At 54.5% G+C, this 14,879-nt stretch overlaps 6 protein-coding genes and 3 non-coding genes across 9 annotated transcripts; 4 read left to right on the forward strand and 5 right to left on the reverse strand.

Annotated features, from left to right (window-relative positions):
* Positions 1-69: 69 nt before the first annotated feature.
* CONPUDRAFT_64556 (uncharacterized protein) lies at positions 70-867 on the reverse strand (the record flags this gene model as incomplete). The annotated part of the gene is made up of 2 exons (XM_007775151.1): positions 70-736; positions 788-867. 2 exons carry the CDS (start codon positions 865-867, stop codon positions 70-72), a joined length of 747 nt encoding a protein of 248 aa, XP_007773341.1.
* Positions 868-1,618: 751 nt separating this feature from the next.
* Positions 1,619-3,055, forward strand: CONPUDRAFT_130762 (WD40 repeat-like protein). Its single transcript, XM_007775312.1, has 5 exons — positions 1,619-1,833; positions 1,897-1,969; positions 2,024-2,748; positions 2,797-2,854; positions 2,907-3,055. Exons 1-5 carry the CDS (start codon positions 1,642-1,644, stop codon positions 2,969-2,971), a joined length of 1,113 nt encoding a protein of 370 aa, XP_007773502.1. The 5' UTR covers positions 1,619-1,641; the 3' UTR covers positions 2,972-3,055.
* A 71-nt stretch (positions 3,056-3,126) lies between these two features.
* Positions 3,127-3,198, reverse strand: CONPUDRAFT_t111. Its single transcript has one exon. It is a non-coding gene; the product is annotated as a tRNA-Arg (tRNA).
* Positions 3,199-3,511: 313 nt separating this feature from the next.
* CONPUDRAFT_t110 lies at positions 3,512-3,590 on the reverse strand. Its single transcript has one exon. It is a non-coding gene; the product is annotated as a tRNA-Arg (tRNA).
* Positions 3,591-4,017: 427 nt separating this feature from the next.
* CONPUDRAFT_158277 (uncharacterized protein) lies at positions 4,018-6,530 on the forward strand (the record flags this gene model as incomplete). Its single annotated transcript, XM_007775313.1, has 2 exons — positions 4,018-4,252; positions 4,303-6,530. The coding sequence occupies 2 exons, from the start codon at positions 4,018-4,020 to the stop codon at positions 6,528-6,530; spliced, it is 2,463 nt and encodes an 820-aa protein (XP_007773503.1).
* Positions 6,531-7,067: 537 nt separating this feature from the next.
* CONPUDRAFT_139669 (uncharacterized protein) lies at positions 7,068-8,897 on the reverse strand (the record flags this gene model as incomplete). The annotated part of the gene is made up of 4 exons (XM_007775314.1): positions 8,741-8,897; positions 8,061-8,674; positions 7,822-8,003; positions 7,068-7,772 (listed from the first exon to the last, which is right to left on the reverse strand). The coding sequence occupies exons 2-4, from the start codon at positions 8,497-8,499 to the stop codon at positions 7,068-7,070; spliced, it is 1,326 nt and encodes a 441-aa protein (XP_007773504.1). The 5' UTR covers positions 8,500-8,674; positions 8,741-8,897.
* A 275-nt stretch (positions 8,898-9,172) lies between these two features.
* CONPUDRAFT_t106 lies at positions 9,173-9,244 on the forward strand. The gene has a single exon. It is a non-coding gene; the product is annotated as a tRNA-Arg (tRNA).
* Positions 9,245-9,482: 238 nt separating this feature from the next.
* Positions 9,483-10,182, forward strand: CONPUDRAFT_64306 (uncharacterized protein; the record flags this gene model as incomplete). Its single annotated transcript, XM_007775133.1, has 2 exons — positions 9,483-9,985; positions 10,050-10,182. 2 exons carry the CDS (start codon positions 9,483-9,485, stop codon positions 10,180-10,182), a joined length of 636 nt encoding a protein of 211 aa, XP_007773323.1.
* A 514-nt stretch (positions 10,183-10,696) lies between these two features.
* Positions 10,697-13,458, reverse strand: CONPUDRAFT_130769 (uncharacterized protein; the record flags this gene model as incomplete). The annotated part of the gene is made up of 4 exons (XM_007775315.1): positions 10,697-11,693; positions 11,759-12,523; positions 12,577-13,143; positions 13,201-13,458. 4 exons carry the CDS (start codon positions 13,456-13,458, stop codon positions 11,229-11,231), a joined length of 2,055 nt encoding a protein of 684 aa, XP_007773505.1. The 3' UTR covers positions 10,697-11,228.
* Positions 13,459-14,879: the final 1,421 nt, after the last annotated feature.

Genomic DNA, 14,879 nt, shown 5'->3' on the forward strand with positions numbered 1-14,879 from the left:
CCGTTGTATCAGATGGTATATGAAAGCATCGGTATGTACATGGTTTCTACTCTTGATAACAATTCGTCCCTACTGCACTTTCGCAAACGCTTCCATGGCGTTCAAGTGTTTAATCCACCTGCCATCGTGCCAATTCTCTAGACTCTTGAGACCAGCACCGGGGATGATGGTCGTGACCCACCCCATGTATCCGGCCAAGATGCAATCAGCGTACGATGCGGTGTCTCCCAGCACGTACTTGCTATCGCCATTGGTGGCCAGCCAATCAGCTATCTTTCCAAGCCCCTCTTCGGCCTTCTTCCACCCTTCAGCACGCTTCGCGCCGACTGAGGCAAACTCTTCAAACTTCTTGTCAAAGATGACCTCTCTGGTGGATTTATAAAATTTGGCACTCGTCGGATTTAGTATGGAGGCGGAGAGTGAGATAAGGAGCAGCAAAATTGGATCTAGGGCGCCACAGACTTCAGCCTCAAAGGCGGCGGCGAGGGAATTTATGTTGGCAGGGAAGAGCGTGACGTTGTCCGGGTAGGCTTCATCGAGGTAAGCGGCGATGATGAGGGAGTCAGTCACGACTTTTCCATTGTTGGGGTCTTTGATCATAGGCAGCGTGTACAAAGGGCTGCCGTCGGGCTTTGTCCCAGTAGGAGCTCCGCCCAACTTGACGGCAAGTGGTTCGATGTCCGGGTATTCCACCCATTCCGTCTTGTAGGGCAAACACTTCATGTTCAGGGCATACCTGTCATATGCATCGGCTCATGTTCGTCTGGGAGGATTGAATGCTATGTACCTGATTTTCCAAGTGTTCGGTGACCAAGCATTGTTGGGCAGGGTGCTTGGGATGTCGTAGAAGACAATAGGAAGGGCCATCGCTGAATGCAAGGCTGTACCGCCAGCGGAAATGCTAAAACCAGGTACAAGGGGGCAGCGGAAAGGGTCACTTATATTGAGAGACAGCACCTCAGCTTTTGCACGATACTTTGTCAGCCACTACATGATTAAGTGGACGAAATTGGGGGTGAATTGCGTATACCACAAATGCTCAAGCGCTCAAGTTTGTCCCGTATTTCTGGAAGTCAATTTAGCAAGCGGGTCTTAGAAGGGATTTTCTTCGCCAATCTCTGGGAAATCAACTTGAACCTGAAGCTGTTAGTCATGCTCAATGCGCACCGGAGCCAATAATCAAGAGGAAAGAGAAGACACAGCGAATGGTGGATTGGCAACATCGGGAGCGATAAAGTATGCATCGTATTAGAGATCACCCCGAACCATGATGGACCCCAGGACAATAGGTGTTATTGCGCTAAGTGTATCATGATGTGAGAACCGAGCAAGGTAGCGTAGTTGCAGCGACCTCCAAGTCAAGCGTTGTGGCCACAAAGCACAGGCAGGCACAGGCATATAGGGCCACAATGCCAGACATGGCCATGGGTATGGAGCTCGTTCAGATCCATAGGAAGAGGGAGACGTCAGGCAACATAAGATGAAGATGAAAGCACGTATGTGACAAGCAGGCTCGAACAAGAAATTCGTTGCGCGACGCGCTAACGGTTGGAGCTCGGTGGCAGTGTCGTTTTCACTCATCCGCGCGTCCTCGATCACGCTCTCCAACTGCCCTCACGTCCGAGTACTCAGCAAAACACTATGTCCAAACGAAGCGCGTCACCGCCAGTTGGAGGTGCTCTCATCAAGAGGTCGCGTGGTGACACCCCACCCACGAACCAGATGGCAATTGCTATCTCGTCGGCTGGCGATGACAAGAAGGGTCTCATTCGGAGCGTGAAGCGGACGAGCAGTCTGGAGGCGCCTATTATCAGCTTGAGCGGGTCACACTCGGTACGTCGCACTTTACATCACTCTGTGAAACAATGAAACAAAAGGTACTGACAATATGCTAAGGCAGAGATTCTATGCTGTAGGTTCGATCCTACTGGCCAAAACATTGCTGCATGCTCAGCAGACCGAAGCGTCTGTGCGTTTACGTTTTCTTGGCCTAGCACGAGAGCAGCTGCTCACTTCACAATAGCATTATGGAGAACATATCCACCAAATACCAACTACGGACTCCTCTCAAGCCACCACAAAGCACCCATACTCGACCTGCAATGGTCCCTCTTTTCTCCACTCCTTTATACTGTTAGCGCCGACCACATGCTCACGTACACGGACCTCACGACAGGCCAAAAGGCCCGCCGCATCCGTGCCCACCGCGGCATTATCAACGCACTCGACCGGACAATGGCAGGCGGTGCAGGCATCGAGCTCATCGCGACCGCCTCTGACGACGGCACCGTGCGCGTATGGGAGGGCGGCGACGAGGCGAGCAAGCAGAGTGTGGCCGTCTTCGAGGTTGGCTGCCCGGCCACCTCGGTCTGCTGGAGCGCGGACGGGCAGAACCTGTACGTCGGTGCGCTCGACAACGAGATCCACGTGTATGACCTCAGGAAGAACGAGGAGGTGTACGCGCTCACGGGCCACACGGACACGCCCACGTCGCTCGCGCTCTCGCCGAACGGGTCGTATCTCCTCTCGCCGTCGCTCTCGTCGACCACTATCGTACATGACGTCCGGCCGTTCTCGCCTTCGCCGAACCGGGTACACAGAGTGCTGCATGGCGCGCCTGCTGGGTTCGAGAACACCCTCATCAAGGGCGCCTGGAGCAAAGACGACGGCGGACAGCGTGCCGCGGTTGGTGGGGCTGATCGTATGGTGTGTATTTGGGACGTTGAGAGTGGCCGAGTACTCTACAAGGTGCGAGTTTTGCGTCCAGGTAGTCGACCACTGACTGAAGAATCTTAGCTGCCTGGGCATAAAGGGACAGTCACTTCAGTGGATTTCCATCCAAAAGAGCCTGTTGGTACGTCACATCATATCCAGCTTTGTGAATTATATACTGAAGACCGCTGTAGTCCTCACGAGTAGCAAAGATGGCACGATGTTGTTGGGAGAGCTGGAGCCTTCGGTTTCGGTTTAGCATGTTTATTGCATCACTTGTAATAATCAAAGATAGACACTACATAACTCGTACTTGGGTGGTTTCTTGCTACTAAGGTGCGCTATGTGAGCTAGCCTAGAGAAGCCTTGTAAATTGCAAATGGGAAAAATTGGGCATGCATTTGGCAAAACAAATGACCACCGCAGGGGTCGAACCTGCAATCTCCTGATTCGTAGTCAGACGCGATGCCATTTCGCCAGGCGGCCGTTGAGGAAGATGCCTGCTAAGATGCCTATATAGTTTTGACAACGTTTAGGGAGGTCAAGTACGAGCCCAGTACGTGCGCCGTGCAGGCGCTCAAAATCTCATGTCAGGCATACTTTTTCCACACACCAAGTGAGGTACAGCATAGATTAAACCTTTCGGTTGATGCTTCTTGCGGATGACTGGTGAAGGTATGAACAATTGGTCTGTATCACGACCGGCTATGTCCCTTATGAGGACAAAACACGAAACGTAGTCAAAGTAGAGGGTTTGATTATCGATGCCCATACGATGTGGTTGCAAGAAAGACCAAAATGACCACCGCAGGGGTCGAACCTGCAATCTCCTGATCACACAATCGTAGTCAGACGCGATGCCATTTCGCCAGGCGGCCATAGAAGAGCGAGGGCTTTTGATAAGATATGAAATTTGACCTATATCTGACGTAAACCGAGGGAAAATCTTAGTAAATCACGCTCCATTGCAAGGTTTGGTCGGAGTTGGAAGTGAGCTCAGCGATCATCCGAGGGCCGGCGTCACGCGTGGGGGCGTGTTGAGCGTATGAAATGCCAGCAACCTCTTGTGCTTCTTCTCCGGTCTCCTCCACCTTTTGATTCAGGCTGATGTCAAGCCTGTCTCGCTCAAAGTTCTAGTTTGATCCACCCCACACTCTCTAGCCCACTTATCTTGTTCTCTGAGACGGCTTATCCTCTCTGATTGATTCCATATATCTTTCCCCCTAGTCGGTGATCCGTGATATGCTCAACAACAGTACCACATCGACCCCGCGTCCACGGCCTCCCGCAAAGGCCCGCAGGTCTATGTCCCAGTTCAAGGCGTCTCCTCCGCCCTCCTATGCCAGCTCCCTCGCAGGTGACGACATGGACCAACCCCGGCGGCTCCGGTCCATAAGCGCAGGTCCGTCGGAGGCCGACGAGGAGTTCTTTGCCTCGCAGGCAGTCGCTACAACTCAGCACTGGGGGAACGAGAAATCCCGCGAGGAGCTTTCTGGTTTGCTTCTGAAAGCGGACGAGCTCATCAAAGAGCGCGAGAACGGTACGCCTCGTTGCGAGGGGCATGTTCGCTTAGTACTTACCTAACACCAGAGCTTGACCGCACGACCGCCATGTACAAGACCTTGTATGAAAACAATGTTCACCTCAAGGACAAGCACAAGACTCTTCTGGCGCGTCTACCTCGCTCCCCCTCGCCGAGTATGTCTTCTGTTGGCTCGGGTACGCTATCCCCATCAGAATCAGATGCTCCGCTCCCCAATTCCCCGCATTTGTACTCCTCTACTTCCCGTCCGTCATCCTCTCACTTTGGCGTCCTCGGGGATCGCCCCGGACATCAGCGTCGGATCACCGTCTCCCCTTCCGACCTTGCGAAACTGTCTGACCAGAATGCCGAGCTCATTGCCAAAGTCGAGAAGCTGGAGTCCGATTCATCAACGAATGATCAGGCGGGTCGTAAGAAGCTTCGCAACTTGGAGCGCGAGATCCAAAATCTTCGACAAGAGCTCGATCAAACGCGTGTGCGGAGTGATGAGCTCGAGGAAAAGGCAAAACTCGCTGGCGAAGCGAAGGACCCTGACGAAATCTGGAAGCGAAGACAGGAGCGTGAAGAGCGGTTGAAGGACTTGAAGGGCAAAGCCGAGACTAAGGACGATAACGAAATACGAGACTTTGCACCTGGAGGAGGTACCTTCTCTTCCATTCGAACGATCAGACCATTTGGAGTCGCTCGGCGAAACATGGGTGATGCACGGCCGCGACATATGTCTGAAGTCCATCCCCGCCCGCCTCTGCCTCGCGATATGTCCCTACCGGCTCTGTTCAGGCGCGACTCCGACGTGACCTCATCGCCTCAAGGTCCCAAGTCCCGGTCGAAGGAAGAGTTTGCACTTGTATCGCAGCTCCTTCTCAAAATTCGCGAGTTGGAAGAAATGAATGCGATGATCAAGGAGCAGCAAGTGATGACAACTTCGCAGCTGGATGCCGTTGTACGGGACGCTGCGACTATCCGTCTTGCATATGAGACCTTGGGTGACCCAGACGAGCCTGGATGGAGCGCTGACAGCGGGCCTATCCTGCTCTCCGACGATGCTGAAGCCGATACTTCTGGCGAAGTCGAGGAGACCATTCGTTTCTCCAGCCTTCGGAGGTCCATTGATCAAGGCGCCTCTACTTTCGTGCTAGACAACGATTTGGACAGCTCTCTGCGCCACGCCATCATCCCCTCCTTCGTCCCCAAGCCACCCGACCCTAACATGCCACATCCACACTCGAAAGCTCGCAAGTCTGTGGTGGGCCTGTTTGACTCCTCTCCACGGCTTGCTGGTGGAGCCAGTGCTGGCACTCCGTCGCAAAAACCTCTCTCCCTTGCGATTCCTGTCCCCTTCCCAACTGCAGAGGAAAACTTTCATACTCCCTCTACATCTCCCACTCATTCCAACAAAGATTCCCCCATTCCTTCTACCTCATCCGAAGTCCTTCACAGTGGCTATGATCCCGAAGCCGTACGTCGGCCAACTCTTGAGAGCGAGCTCTCGATGAAACTTGAGGATTCGTGGTCGAACAAGCTTGACAGTTGGCATAACAGGTCGATGAGCCTGCGTAACCTGATAACTAGCCCGCCGTCTCCCACGGATAGTATACCTGGTGCCTTTACCTTGGAAGTGCAGCCTCCTACTAGCACCGCTGATATGTCGCTCAACGACGAGTCTCCTTTCTCTCCTTCCCCCATTGGCATCTCAAGCTCGATCACCAGCCCCGATATCCGTCTCGGACCCGGAGCTTGGCGAGGCCAAGTCGACTCTCCTCCGGGTCGCCCTGGCGAGACGGCGGCCGAAAAACAGCGCCGCAAGTCCATGACCATCCGCATGCGCGCTAACAACTGGAAGGAAGCGCGCTTCACGCACACCCTGCCCGCGCAGCGCCGCGGCGGCTCCCTCGACCTGCCTCTGGCCTCTCCTCTGAATCATCCGATCACACCCGTCCCCGAGCGCCTCGCCCTCGCGTTCGATGACGCCGTCGGCACGATTAGCCGCGCGAGCAGCGAGTCGACCAGTGCGCTTGAGCTCGTTCTAGAGTCTTCTGCCTCCGCTCTGACGGAAGATGATGAGGTCGACGGTGAGGGGCGCGCGCTCGTGCATGTGAAGTCCGGCAGGATGAGCACGTCGTCGGAGCATCGCGGGTTCGGATCTGTCATTCTCGAGCTCTGGCTCTGGCTCCAGTTCATCGTTATCATCGTCGTCTTTCTCTGGGCGATGGCACGCCGCGGGCCCAAGCGCGTGCTCGCCGATGCTGAGCGGAGGAAGATCCAGTCGGCCTAGGCTTGATAACACATCATCATCATCGTCTCGACCCTATCAATTGCAAGTGTTTGGCATTCATTTTTACGACACCATGGACCCGTCGAGGATTACAGGATAGCAAGGAAACACAAGCATCTCTCACTCTTTTCCCCCTTTCTCTATTTTATCTTAGCTTAGCTTTAGCTTAAAATTTAGAAGTAGTATTACATACATGTGTCTGGTTCACATAGGTTTTTATTGTACAGGATCTTCGATTTGTACGATGGCGTTATTCTACTTGAAGGAAGCTAGTAAAGCGAGCAATACCCTAATGCTTGTTGATAAATGGGCCTCTAGTGGTACTAAAATGTTTGCAGACACATTAGTGTCATGGGAAAAGACTCTTCGGAATGTTGCGGTATTAGGGTGCGAGACTCTTCCGAAGAGTCTTTTCCCATTAGCCAGGACGGATCCCTCCTCTGCGAGACGTTTTCCGCAGATATGAGTTGAAGAACTGGACCGACTGACCATAGATGCCACAGGCCTACAGCACCGCGGAATAACTAGCCCAACTTGTTACATATATTTCTCTTCGTCCATGTCGTCCCAGGGCCAGTGACCTATGATCTCCGCCCTTTCCTCCGCTGACTTGGCACGCGCCAATCCCTCCTCCTTCCTCTCCTTGAAAAACGTTACGGCATCCTCGTAGTCCTCAGTCGGCACCCAGCCCTCCTCCCCGAGACCGACCATGTTCTGCCATATCTCAAAAATCCTGTCTGCTCTTGCCTGTACTTCATTCAGCTTCCTCGTCTCCCGTACGTCCTCAGCGTCCAATTCGACTGGACATGACACGTCTCCCCCCGTAAGTGTCTTCCATCTCTCCGCTGCTTGTATTAGCGCAAGCTTCAGCTCGAAAGTCTCGCCCTCCCACGGGCTACCAGCGTGTTGGAAGAGACGGCCGCGGAGGGCGTACATGGGGTCGGTAAATGCAGCGTAGTGGGACTTGTTGCACTCCCCCATGCTCGTGACGTAGTGGTAATGGACGAGGCGGTCGCGGTAGACCTCCTCCGCTCTGGTTCGCCCGGGTCCATCTAACTTGTCGAAATCCTCTGGTAGCGACGGCGGCGTCATAGACTGCGAGACGGGATCATCGTAGTTCTGGAGGCGCTGGGGGACGCCGGCAAGGAGAAACATGGGCAGGATGGAGGCGTGTTGCCAGTCGAGTAGGCCGACGACTTGGCAGTCAGAGTCGGGCGACCTCGACACGACGATATTGCTCTGCTGGAGGTCTGGATGGCGGATGCAGAAAGAGAGTGGGGTCCCTAGGGACGAGTGACGACGCAATGAGGAGATAAAGGTTCAAGTTTTCGATGTGGGCCGACGGCAACTGTTCCTGGTACTGATAACCAGCCCTCCTCTCGCGCCGGACCGGCAAGAGCGGTTGGCCGAACTGCTTCAAGTAAGCAAGTTCCTTGCGGGCTCCTGCTACGAGAGCTGCTTCGGCACTTAGGTCTATAGTTATCGGTTGGTTCTAAGGGCGTAATGATGAAAAGGCAGAAAACGGCGTACAGGGTCCCCGGTTCACGTCGAGCTTTGACCTTCTCCCGTACCAGAGAGGCAGTCTCGTATCTGGACCGATGCAGAAACGCTCGTCCTCCAGCGGTATGTCCAGTCCCGTGGCAACCTTCTCCAAGTCTTTGGTGAAGTACAGGCTCCCGCCAGCGGGGAAAGACAGCGACATCATAGCCGACTCGAGCTGAGTGAGCTGGCGGACGACGGAGATGACTGCTTGTTCGCCTAGGCTAGGCCAGACGTCGCTGAGCTTGGAGCCTCGAACGAACTGCATGAAGATATACTCGGTTCCAGCGGCGTTGTCTGAGTCGGGCGAGTACCCGTATATCTTGGGAACAGGTAACCCAGAGGAACGCAGGAACTCTAGAGTGGCAACTTCGCTGGCGACAGCGTAGAATTTAGGGACGGTGATGGGGTACGGAACACGGGCGACCATTTGGAAGTTGTCACGTAGGGTGATGAGGAAGGTACGATTAAACCCACCCTCGGCGAGCTTCGACAAATTGACGACATTAGCAGGACTTTGATTAACGGACTCCGCTGCAAGTCGACATAGCCCGTCGACGTCGAAGGCGAGCCTCCGCTCTTTGTGGCGAAGAGCATCGTTATAACTGAACAAGGCATATCAGGGGTCAGAGATGTACGCTATAGAACAATACATACGTATGAGACTTACACCCAGTTCCCTGACGTGTATTCAAACAGGTCTTTATGAGAACTCGCGATAGAGAGGGCGCGATGTGGCACAAAACGTGTCGTGGTGGAGATGGAGCTCGAGAAGGAAGAGTATAACGGGCACAGTGAGACTGGAGCTTTTAGCACGTTGAAGATGAGCCTCGTTCTCCTGAGGTAGAGCATGCCAATGTACATCGACTATACCAAGTGGTTCCTTGGGTGGATTAGCCTAAAACATAGGTTAAAACGTTTGTATTGTTGATTTTAGTCATGAAATCGCTGTACCCTCTGGACCGTGTTTGAATAGAATCGATAGGCCATCTCTGAAGCCTTTAGGAGTCTACTTCAGAAGAGTCTCGCATCGTAATCGCAACACTCTTCCGAAGAGTCTTCTCCCATGATACTCAGGTGTTACAGGAGCCCCTGAGTATAACGGCCGCCTGGCGAAATGGCATCGCGTCTGACTACGAATCAGGAGATTGCAGGTTCGACCCCTGCGGTGGTCATAAATTATATTTTTGCTCATTTGCCCACCACACCTTAGGACTCAATTCTTCTAAGCTAACAAAATGCCTTGAGGTCCATGTACTTTCATAGTAATAATAATATGGTCTATCATGGTAGTATCGCAAAAGACTTCACGTTCGGAGAAACTCATCGGAGGTTGTGCTAAGACTTGCTTGAGGAAAAGCGGAAAGGTCGCCTTCCGAACTCAGGGCGCATTGACTCTCACCTACCTAAACCATGTCTTCTTCCTCAGCATCTTCATCTCCATCACCGTCACCGTCACCGTCACCGCCACCACCAAAGTCCAAGAAACGAAAACAACAGCCGATTGAAGAAGTTGAATCTTCTGATTCCAGTTCCGACTCTGAAGGAGGGGATGTTCCCGAAGCTGGAGACGATGCAGATGCCACCGTGACTGCACCATCTGAACGCGAATCGTCGCCCGAGGTGATCTCACACGCCGAGCGGCGCAAGCGCAAAAAGCAAGAAAAAAAGGCTGTCAAGGACAGCGCTGATGCTGATAGTCCCCGGGCCAAAAAACGCAAGGGCGAGGACGGGGCTGCCGTGCCTGCGTCCAAAAGCGACGCAAGCAATGGCAAACTGAAGCGACAGAACTCTGTCTGGGTTGGCAACATGTCGTTTCAGTCGACGCCGGACTCGCTGCGCGTTTTCTTTGACGGTGTCGGGGAGATCACGCGCATACATATGCCGATGAAGCCAGGGAAGGGGGAGAATATGGGGTGCGTGGTCGTCTACCAGCTGGCTATGCCTCTGCCAGCTATGCTAATGCTCGTGTCTCGCAAGATTCGCGTATGTCGATTTCAGCTCCCCTGACGCTAAAATCATCGCTATCGCTCTGTCTGAACGCCCGCTAGAGGGACGTAACCTCCTCATCAAAGACGGTACGCCCTACGTTGCCCAATACACCACCTACTAAATCCTTAGTTCACTCTTGATGCAGGCGGCGACTTCTCCGGTCGCCCCGCCCAGAAAACGGAGCCTCCACCAGGCGCCGAGGCGCCAGCCGCAGACGGCGCTGAGCCCACCGCCAATGGCATACCAGGCAAAAAGCAACAGACGGGGATGACAAAAACCGCGCAGAAGATCCTGCGCATACAAAAGCAGCCGCCAGCGCCCACGTTATTCTTGGGCAACCTCGGCTTCGAGACGACGGAAGAGAGCATTCGGAACTTGTTCGAGGCCCATCGGCACCCTTGGGGTTCTGGGAAGGGCAAGGGCAAGGACGACGATGACAGCGATGGCGACAGCGAGGCCGATGCGGGTACGGGTGCAGGCGAGGCGGCCGGTGCTGCGTGGATACGCAAGGTTCGCATGGGGACGTTTGAAGATAGCGGGAAGTGCAAAGGGTGCGTACGGTGCATGTGCCATGCTTTGCGATATCCATCTGATGTTTTTCTCCTTCTTTCAAAGTTTTGCATTCGTAGACTTCACAAGCAGCGAGCACGCCACCGCGGCGCTGGTCAACCCCCGGAATCACCGTCTCAACGGGCGCGAGCTTGTCGTTGAATATGCCTCTGCCGATGCAGTACGGAGAGGCGGAGGCGGAGGCGGAGGCGGAGGCGGAAGTGGGCCCAGGCAGGAGAGCAAAGGGAGACCGCAGAAGAAGGAACGCGAACAGCAGAGACAGGCTAATGGCAAATGGGCAGACCGCGCACCCCGCTCAAAACCAGCACAGCAGGAAGACGGTGAGGGGGACGGGGAGGGCGGGGAGGTAGACACAAGATCGTTCAAACGCGACCGTCCCCTCCATGCCAAGTCCTTTGACAGAGGCTCGCGGCCACAAAAACGCGCAAAGCCAGGAGCTGCGCTTGCAAAGGCTCCTCGGGAGACGGCGGCGATTCTGCCTAGTCAAGGGCAAAAAATTGTGTTTTAGGTATATCTACATAGGTAGTACGATGACAAGCAGAGTGGATGTGATAGCAGTTACTTCTAATTTTCTGTGGGTGCACAGTCCGAGGACTATTATGGCGCGTCTGCACCCATCTCTTCCTCATCCGACTCATCCTGGATCATGCCTACCTCGTACTCGCCGCACACATCCCACCGCGAGCCCTCGGCGGCGGCCGACACGTACTTGACGAAGCGCAGGACACCCTCATCTCGGAGAACGAGCAGCAATCGGTTGAAGCCGGGGTACGAAGTGAGGAGGGCTGCGCCTTCTTCATCTTCTTCGTCTTCCCCGTCTTCGTGTTCTTCTTCCTCCTCGTCTTCTACGTCCTCGTATTCGTCGTCGCCATCAGCACCGTCTCCGTCCTCGTCGGTATCCATCTTCGAGCCCGAGCCCTCGACGGGGGGTTCGACTTCACGTTCTTTGCCTTTGCCTTTGTCCTTTTCTTTCTCTTTTTCCTTCTCCTTTCCTTTCTCTTTGCTGGGTCCGGAGCGGTAGACAGCGGGGTCGTCTTCCTCCTCGTGGGGAGCCATGTAACACTAATACGTATAGAACATGTCAGCATTCTAATTCCCAACGCAGGAATATACAAAATAAAACGCACCTCCCATCCACCCCACTGCCCGCTCACCCATGCCTTAGGTGGGTCAATGGCCATGACTGCCTTGTTCTTCAAGTACTTTGACGTGCCCGACCCGGGCACGAACGGTGTCAGGCAGAGCACGGCGTCGAGCCTGGACTCGCCCTCCTCGCTCGTCGCAAGCGTGTAGTCGAGCCCGGGACGGAAGCGCCGCGCCGCGAGACTATGCCGCAGGGGGAGGAGGTGCGTCATCGCGCCGAGCCACGCGCGGAAGGCCTGGCTCGGGAATAGCTGGTCCTGCAGCGCGCGGAGGATGCTTTCTGCTTCTTCAGCTTGGTCCTCTTCAGGGTCTCTTTCTTTTGCTTTGCCCTTGCCGTTCCCGTTCTCGCTTGCGCTTGCGCTATTTCTGTTGGCGCTGTCGATCGCAGCGCGGGAGCGGAGCGTGCAGTAGCGCCACTTGTGTGGCGGCCCCTGCACTTCCCAGGCTCCGCCTGTGCCTGCTGTGTGCGGCGGGATCGTGCCGTTGCGCGTCTTGTCGTCGAGGCCGTCTATTTTGTCGCGCGCTTTCACACCGGTTTCGATTCTGTTCACGAGGTCCTCGTTGAGGAAGCTGTTGAATTCGATAGAGGACTCTTCGACGAAGTGGGCCATGAGCGTCTTCATTGTGCGGAGCTGGAGGTACACGGGGTTCATGAACCTCAAGAGGAAGTCGCGGTGTTCCTCCGAGAGCGGCGCTTCAGGATGCGGGGGGTCGGCAGCGTAGGAGCTGAACACGGTGGTAGAAGATGTCTGATACAGAATATCAGTAGCACGTCGAAAGACTAAAAACACGATACACGTACAAGCTGTTCACGCGAACTTTTGTGTTCCGTTGAAGAGGCGGGCTCGTGCCCCTCCTCGCCTTCCTGCGCGGCATGGAACCACCCACTGATGCTCAGCCTTGATCGCTCTTCACCGTCGATCACAACCTCCTCCACGGAATGAAAGCTCTTCCCTGGCTGTACCTCAAAGAAGATAAACTGGTTCCAGCTCGGCGGGATCGCCTTGGACGGGGCCGCCTCGGGCTCGGACACGCCCCCCTCGCCCACGCGCGTCGGATATAGCTCGAGCGCGCCGCCCCACTCCTTCTGCCACGCGGTCTCGCATGGGAGCGGCATGTAGAGGATGTACGAGACGCGGCGCGAGCCGATGACGTCGTCGTGGTTGAGTAGGTGGCATCCTTTCGTGTAGTTGTTCACAGACATGTCCTGCTTCGTGCCCGAGAGCGCGCCGCAGCCTGTGACGGACTGGATGAAGGCACGGAAGGCGGGGGAGTAAAGAGCGTCGCGGAGGAGGAGCAGGTTCGGGAGGACGGCAAGTTGCTCGGGAGTGATGAAGTTGAGCGAGGCGAGGTCGCCGGTCTGGTTCACCTACAGACACTGCGGTGTAAACTTGGGAGAGTTGAATCTTGCGACGCGTTGACGAACCTTGTAGATGTCCGTCTCCTTCTCGCTGAAGCTAAGCTCTTTCATACACTCGTCCTTGACCTTGCGAAGGAGATCGTCCTGGAACAGTGTCTCGATAACAGCATATTTGTAGGGTTCACTCGTGGTGTAGTCGTTCCGTAGCTTTTGAATGGATTCTGGTTCAAGTAAACCGTCATGAAACTGTTGTACCGGATCCGTCTTGAGTTTTTTGGCTTGCGAGTCGGCGGTTGGCGATGGAGATCGCTCATGGACTGCCATTTTGAACCTGTTCGCAGATGGTCAGCGCGAGCTAGGGGTAGCGTCTACTACAGTAAGCTCACCTGTGATGCTGTTGGTGAAGTTGAGGGACAGGAGATGAATTCAAGATATGGCGAGACGCTAGATGAAGCCCCTGGAAATTTCACAACACGCGCCTTCATGCGCCTCGGTACTATTTTTGGCACAGGGTGTCGCGTGTCGAGCTGGGAGAGTTTGAACTTTCGAGTTTACGATGTCCATTTTCCACCAGAACGCGAGAAAACTATGCAGAATGAGGCCTGAGGCCTCAAGGACAAAATAAGTTGGAGAACATTTATGCCAGCAGTGTTTCTAACCCGACATCGCCTACTACACTAAAATTTTGCTAATACGTATACCATTTCTTTCCATTGCTTCCTCCAAGTCATGCCAGAACGGTTCTTGATAACTTGCGGTCTTAATTTGGCGCAGGTTAGGAAACCAACGCGCCAGGATAGATGCGATAAGTTCAATGTCCATCTCCTTATCACAGCATGATAACCGCAAGCTCGACACGTGCTCGTTGCAAATCATCTTGTCTGGAGCCCTAGACATTGCAAGCACTTCATCCTTAAAGACGTTTACAGTCACGTCCGTCGATCCCAGATCCAAGACGGGGCAAGCTCCGGTGATTTCGCAGAGCTTCATCAGCGTCAGCTGCTCATGCGGAGCAATCCGAAGCTTCCTCATGAGAGGCCAATGTCGACAACAGTCCAGGAGCTGTGCATAATCAAGGCAAACATTGCATCCGATCTGGCAGTCGATAGCGACGAGGCGGGAAAAAGAGCACAGAGGAAGGAGGGCATCGTAGTCTAAGATAGAGACTGGGGTGTTCCAGCAGGTAATTGTGAAGGAAGACAAGTGCGCGTGGGACATGAGGCGCGAAACTGCGCTCGTAGTCTTGCGGACAGATTCGGCATAATGCCTGTAGACATCTGGCGCGCTGCATAGCACGAGCTCCAGGTGACTGACTCTGGCATCCACCTCGTCCATTTTTCCCGACTGTGGCAAGAACAAAGCTTTCAGCGCGAGGCGGCAGGTCTCGTAGGAGTCCGTACGAAGTATGAGAGTGTCGATGGATCGGAACCCGAAGCAGACGCGGTTAAGAATCCAGGACGATTCTCGCCCAACCTCGATGGAAAGCCTCGCGATGGCATCATGTCTTGCAAGATGCCCTAACGTCCGCTGGTCAACCGGGCCGCACTCCAAGCTACGCAGATGTGACCATCGACAGATTGTCGTGGAAACAGCTTCCGATGGGCTCCAAGACGTCATATGCGAAGGAGACATGCCAGACCGAAATCTTTTAAACACCTCGAGGAGCGGACATATCTCCGCGATGTTTGGGATCCTCTGAAAGAGGAAGTCCATGTCCCCGACCACCTCCAGGTGCAGGAGCGAAC

Source organism: Coniophora puteana (genome assembly GCF_000271625.1).
Source record: "Coniophora puteana RWD-64-598 SS2 unplaced genomic scaffold CONPUscaffold_14, whole genome shotgun sequence".
Classification (NCBI taxonomy): Eukaryota; Fungi; Basidiomycota; class Agaricomycetes; order Boletales; family Coniophoraceae; genus Coniophora; species Coniophora puteana.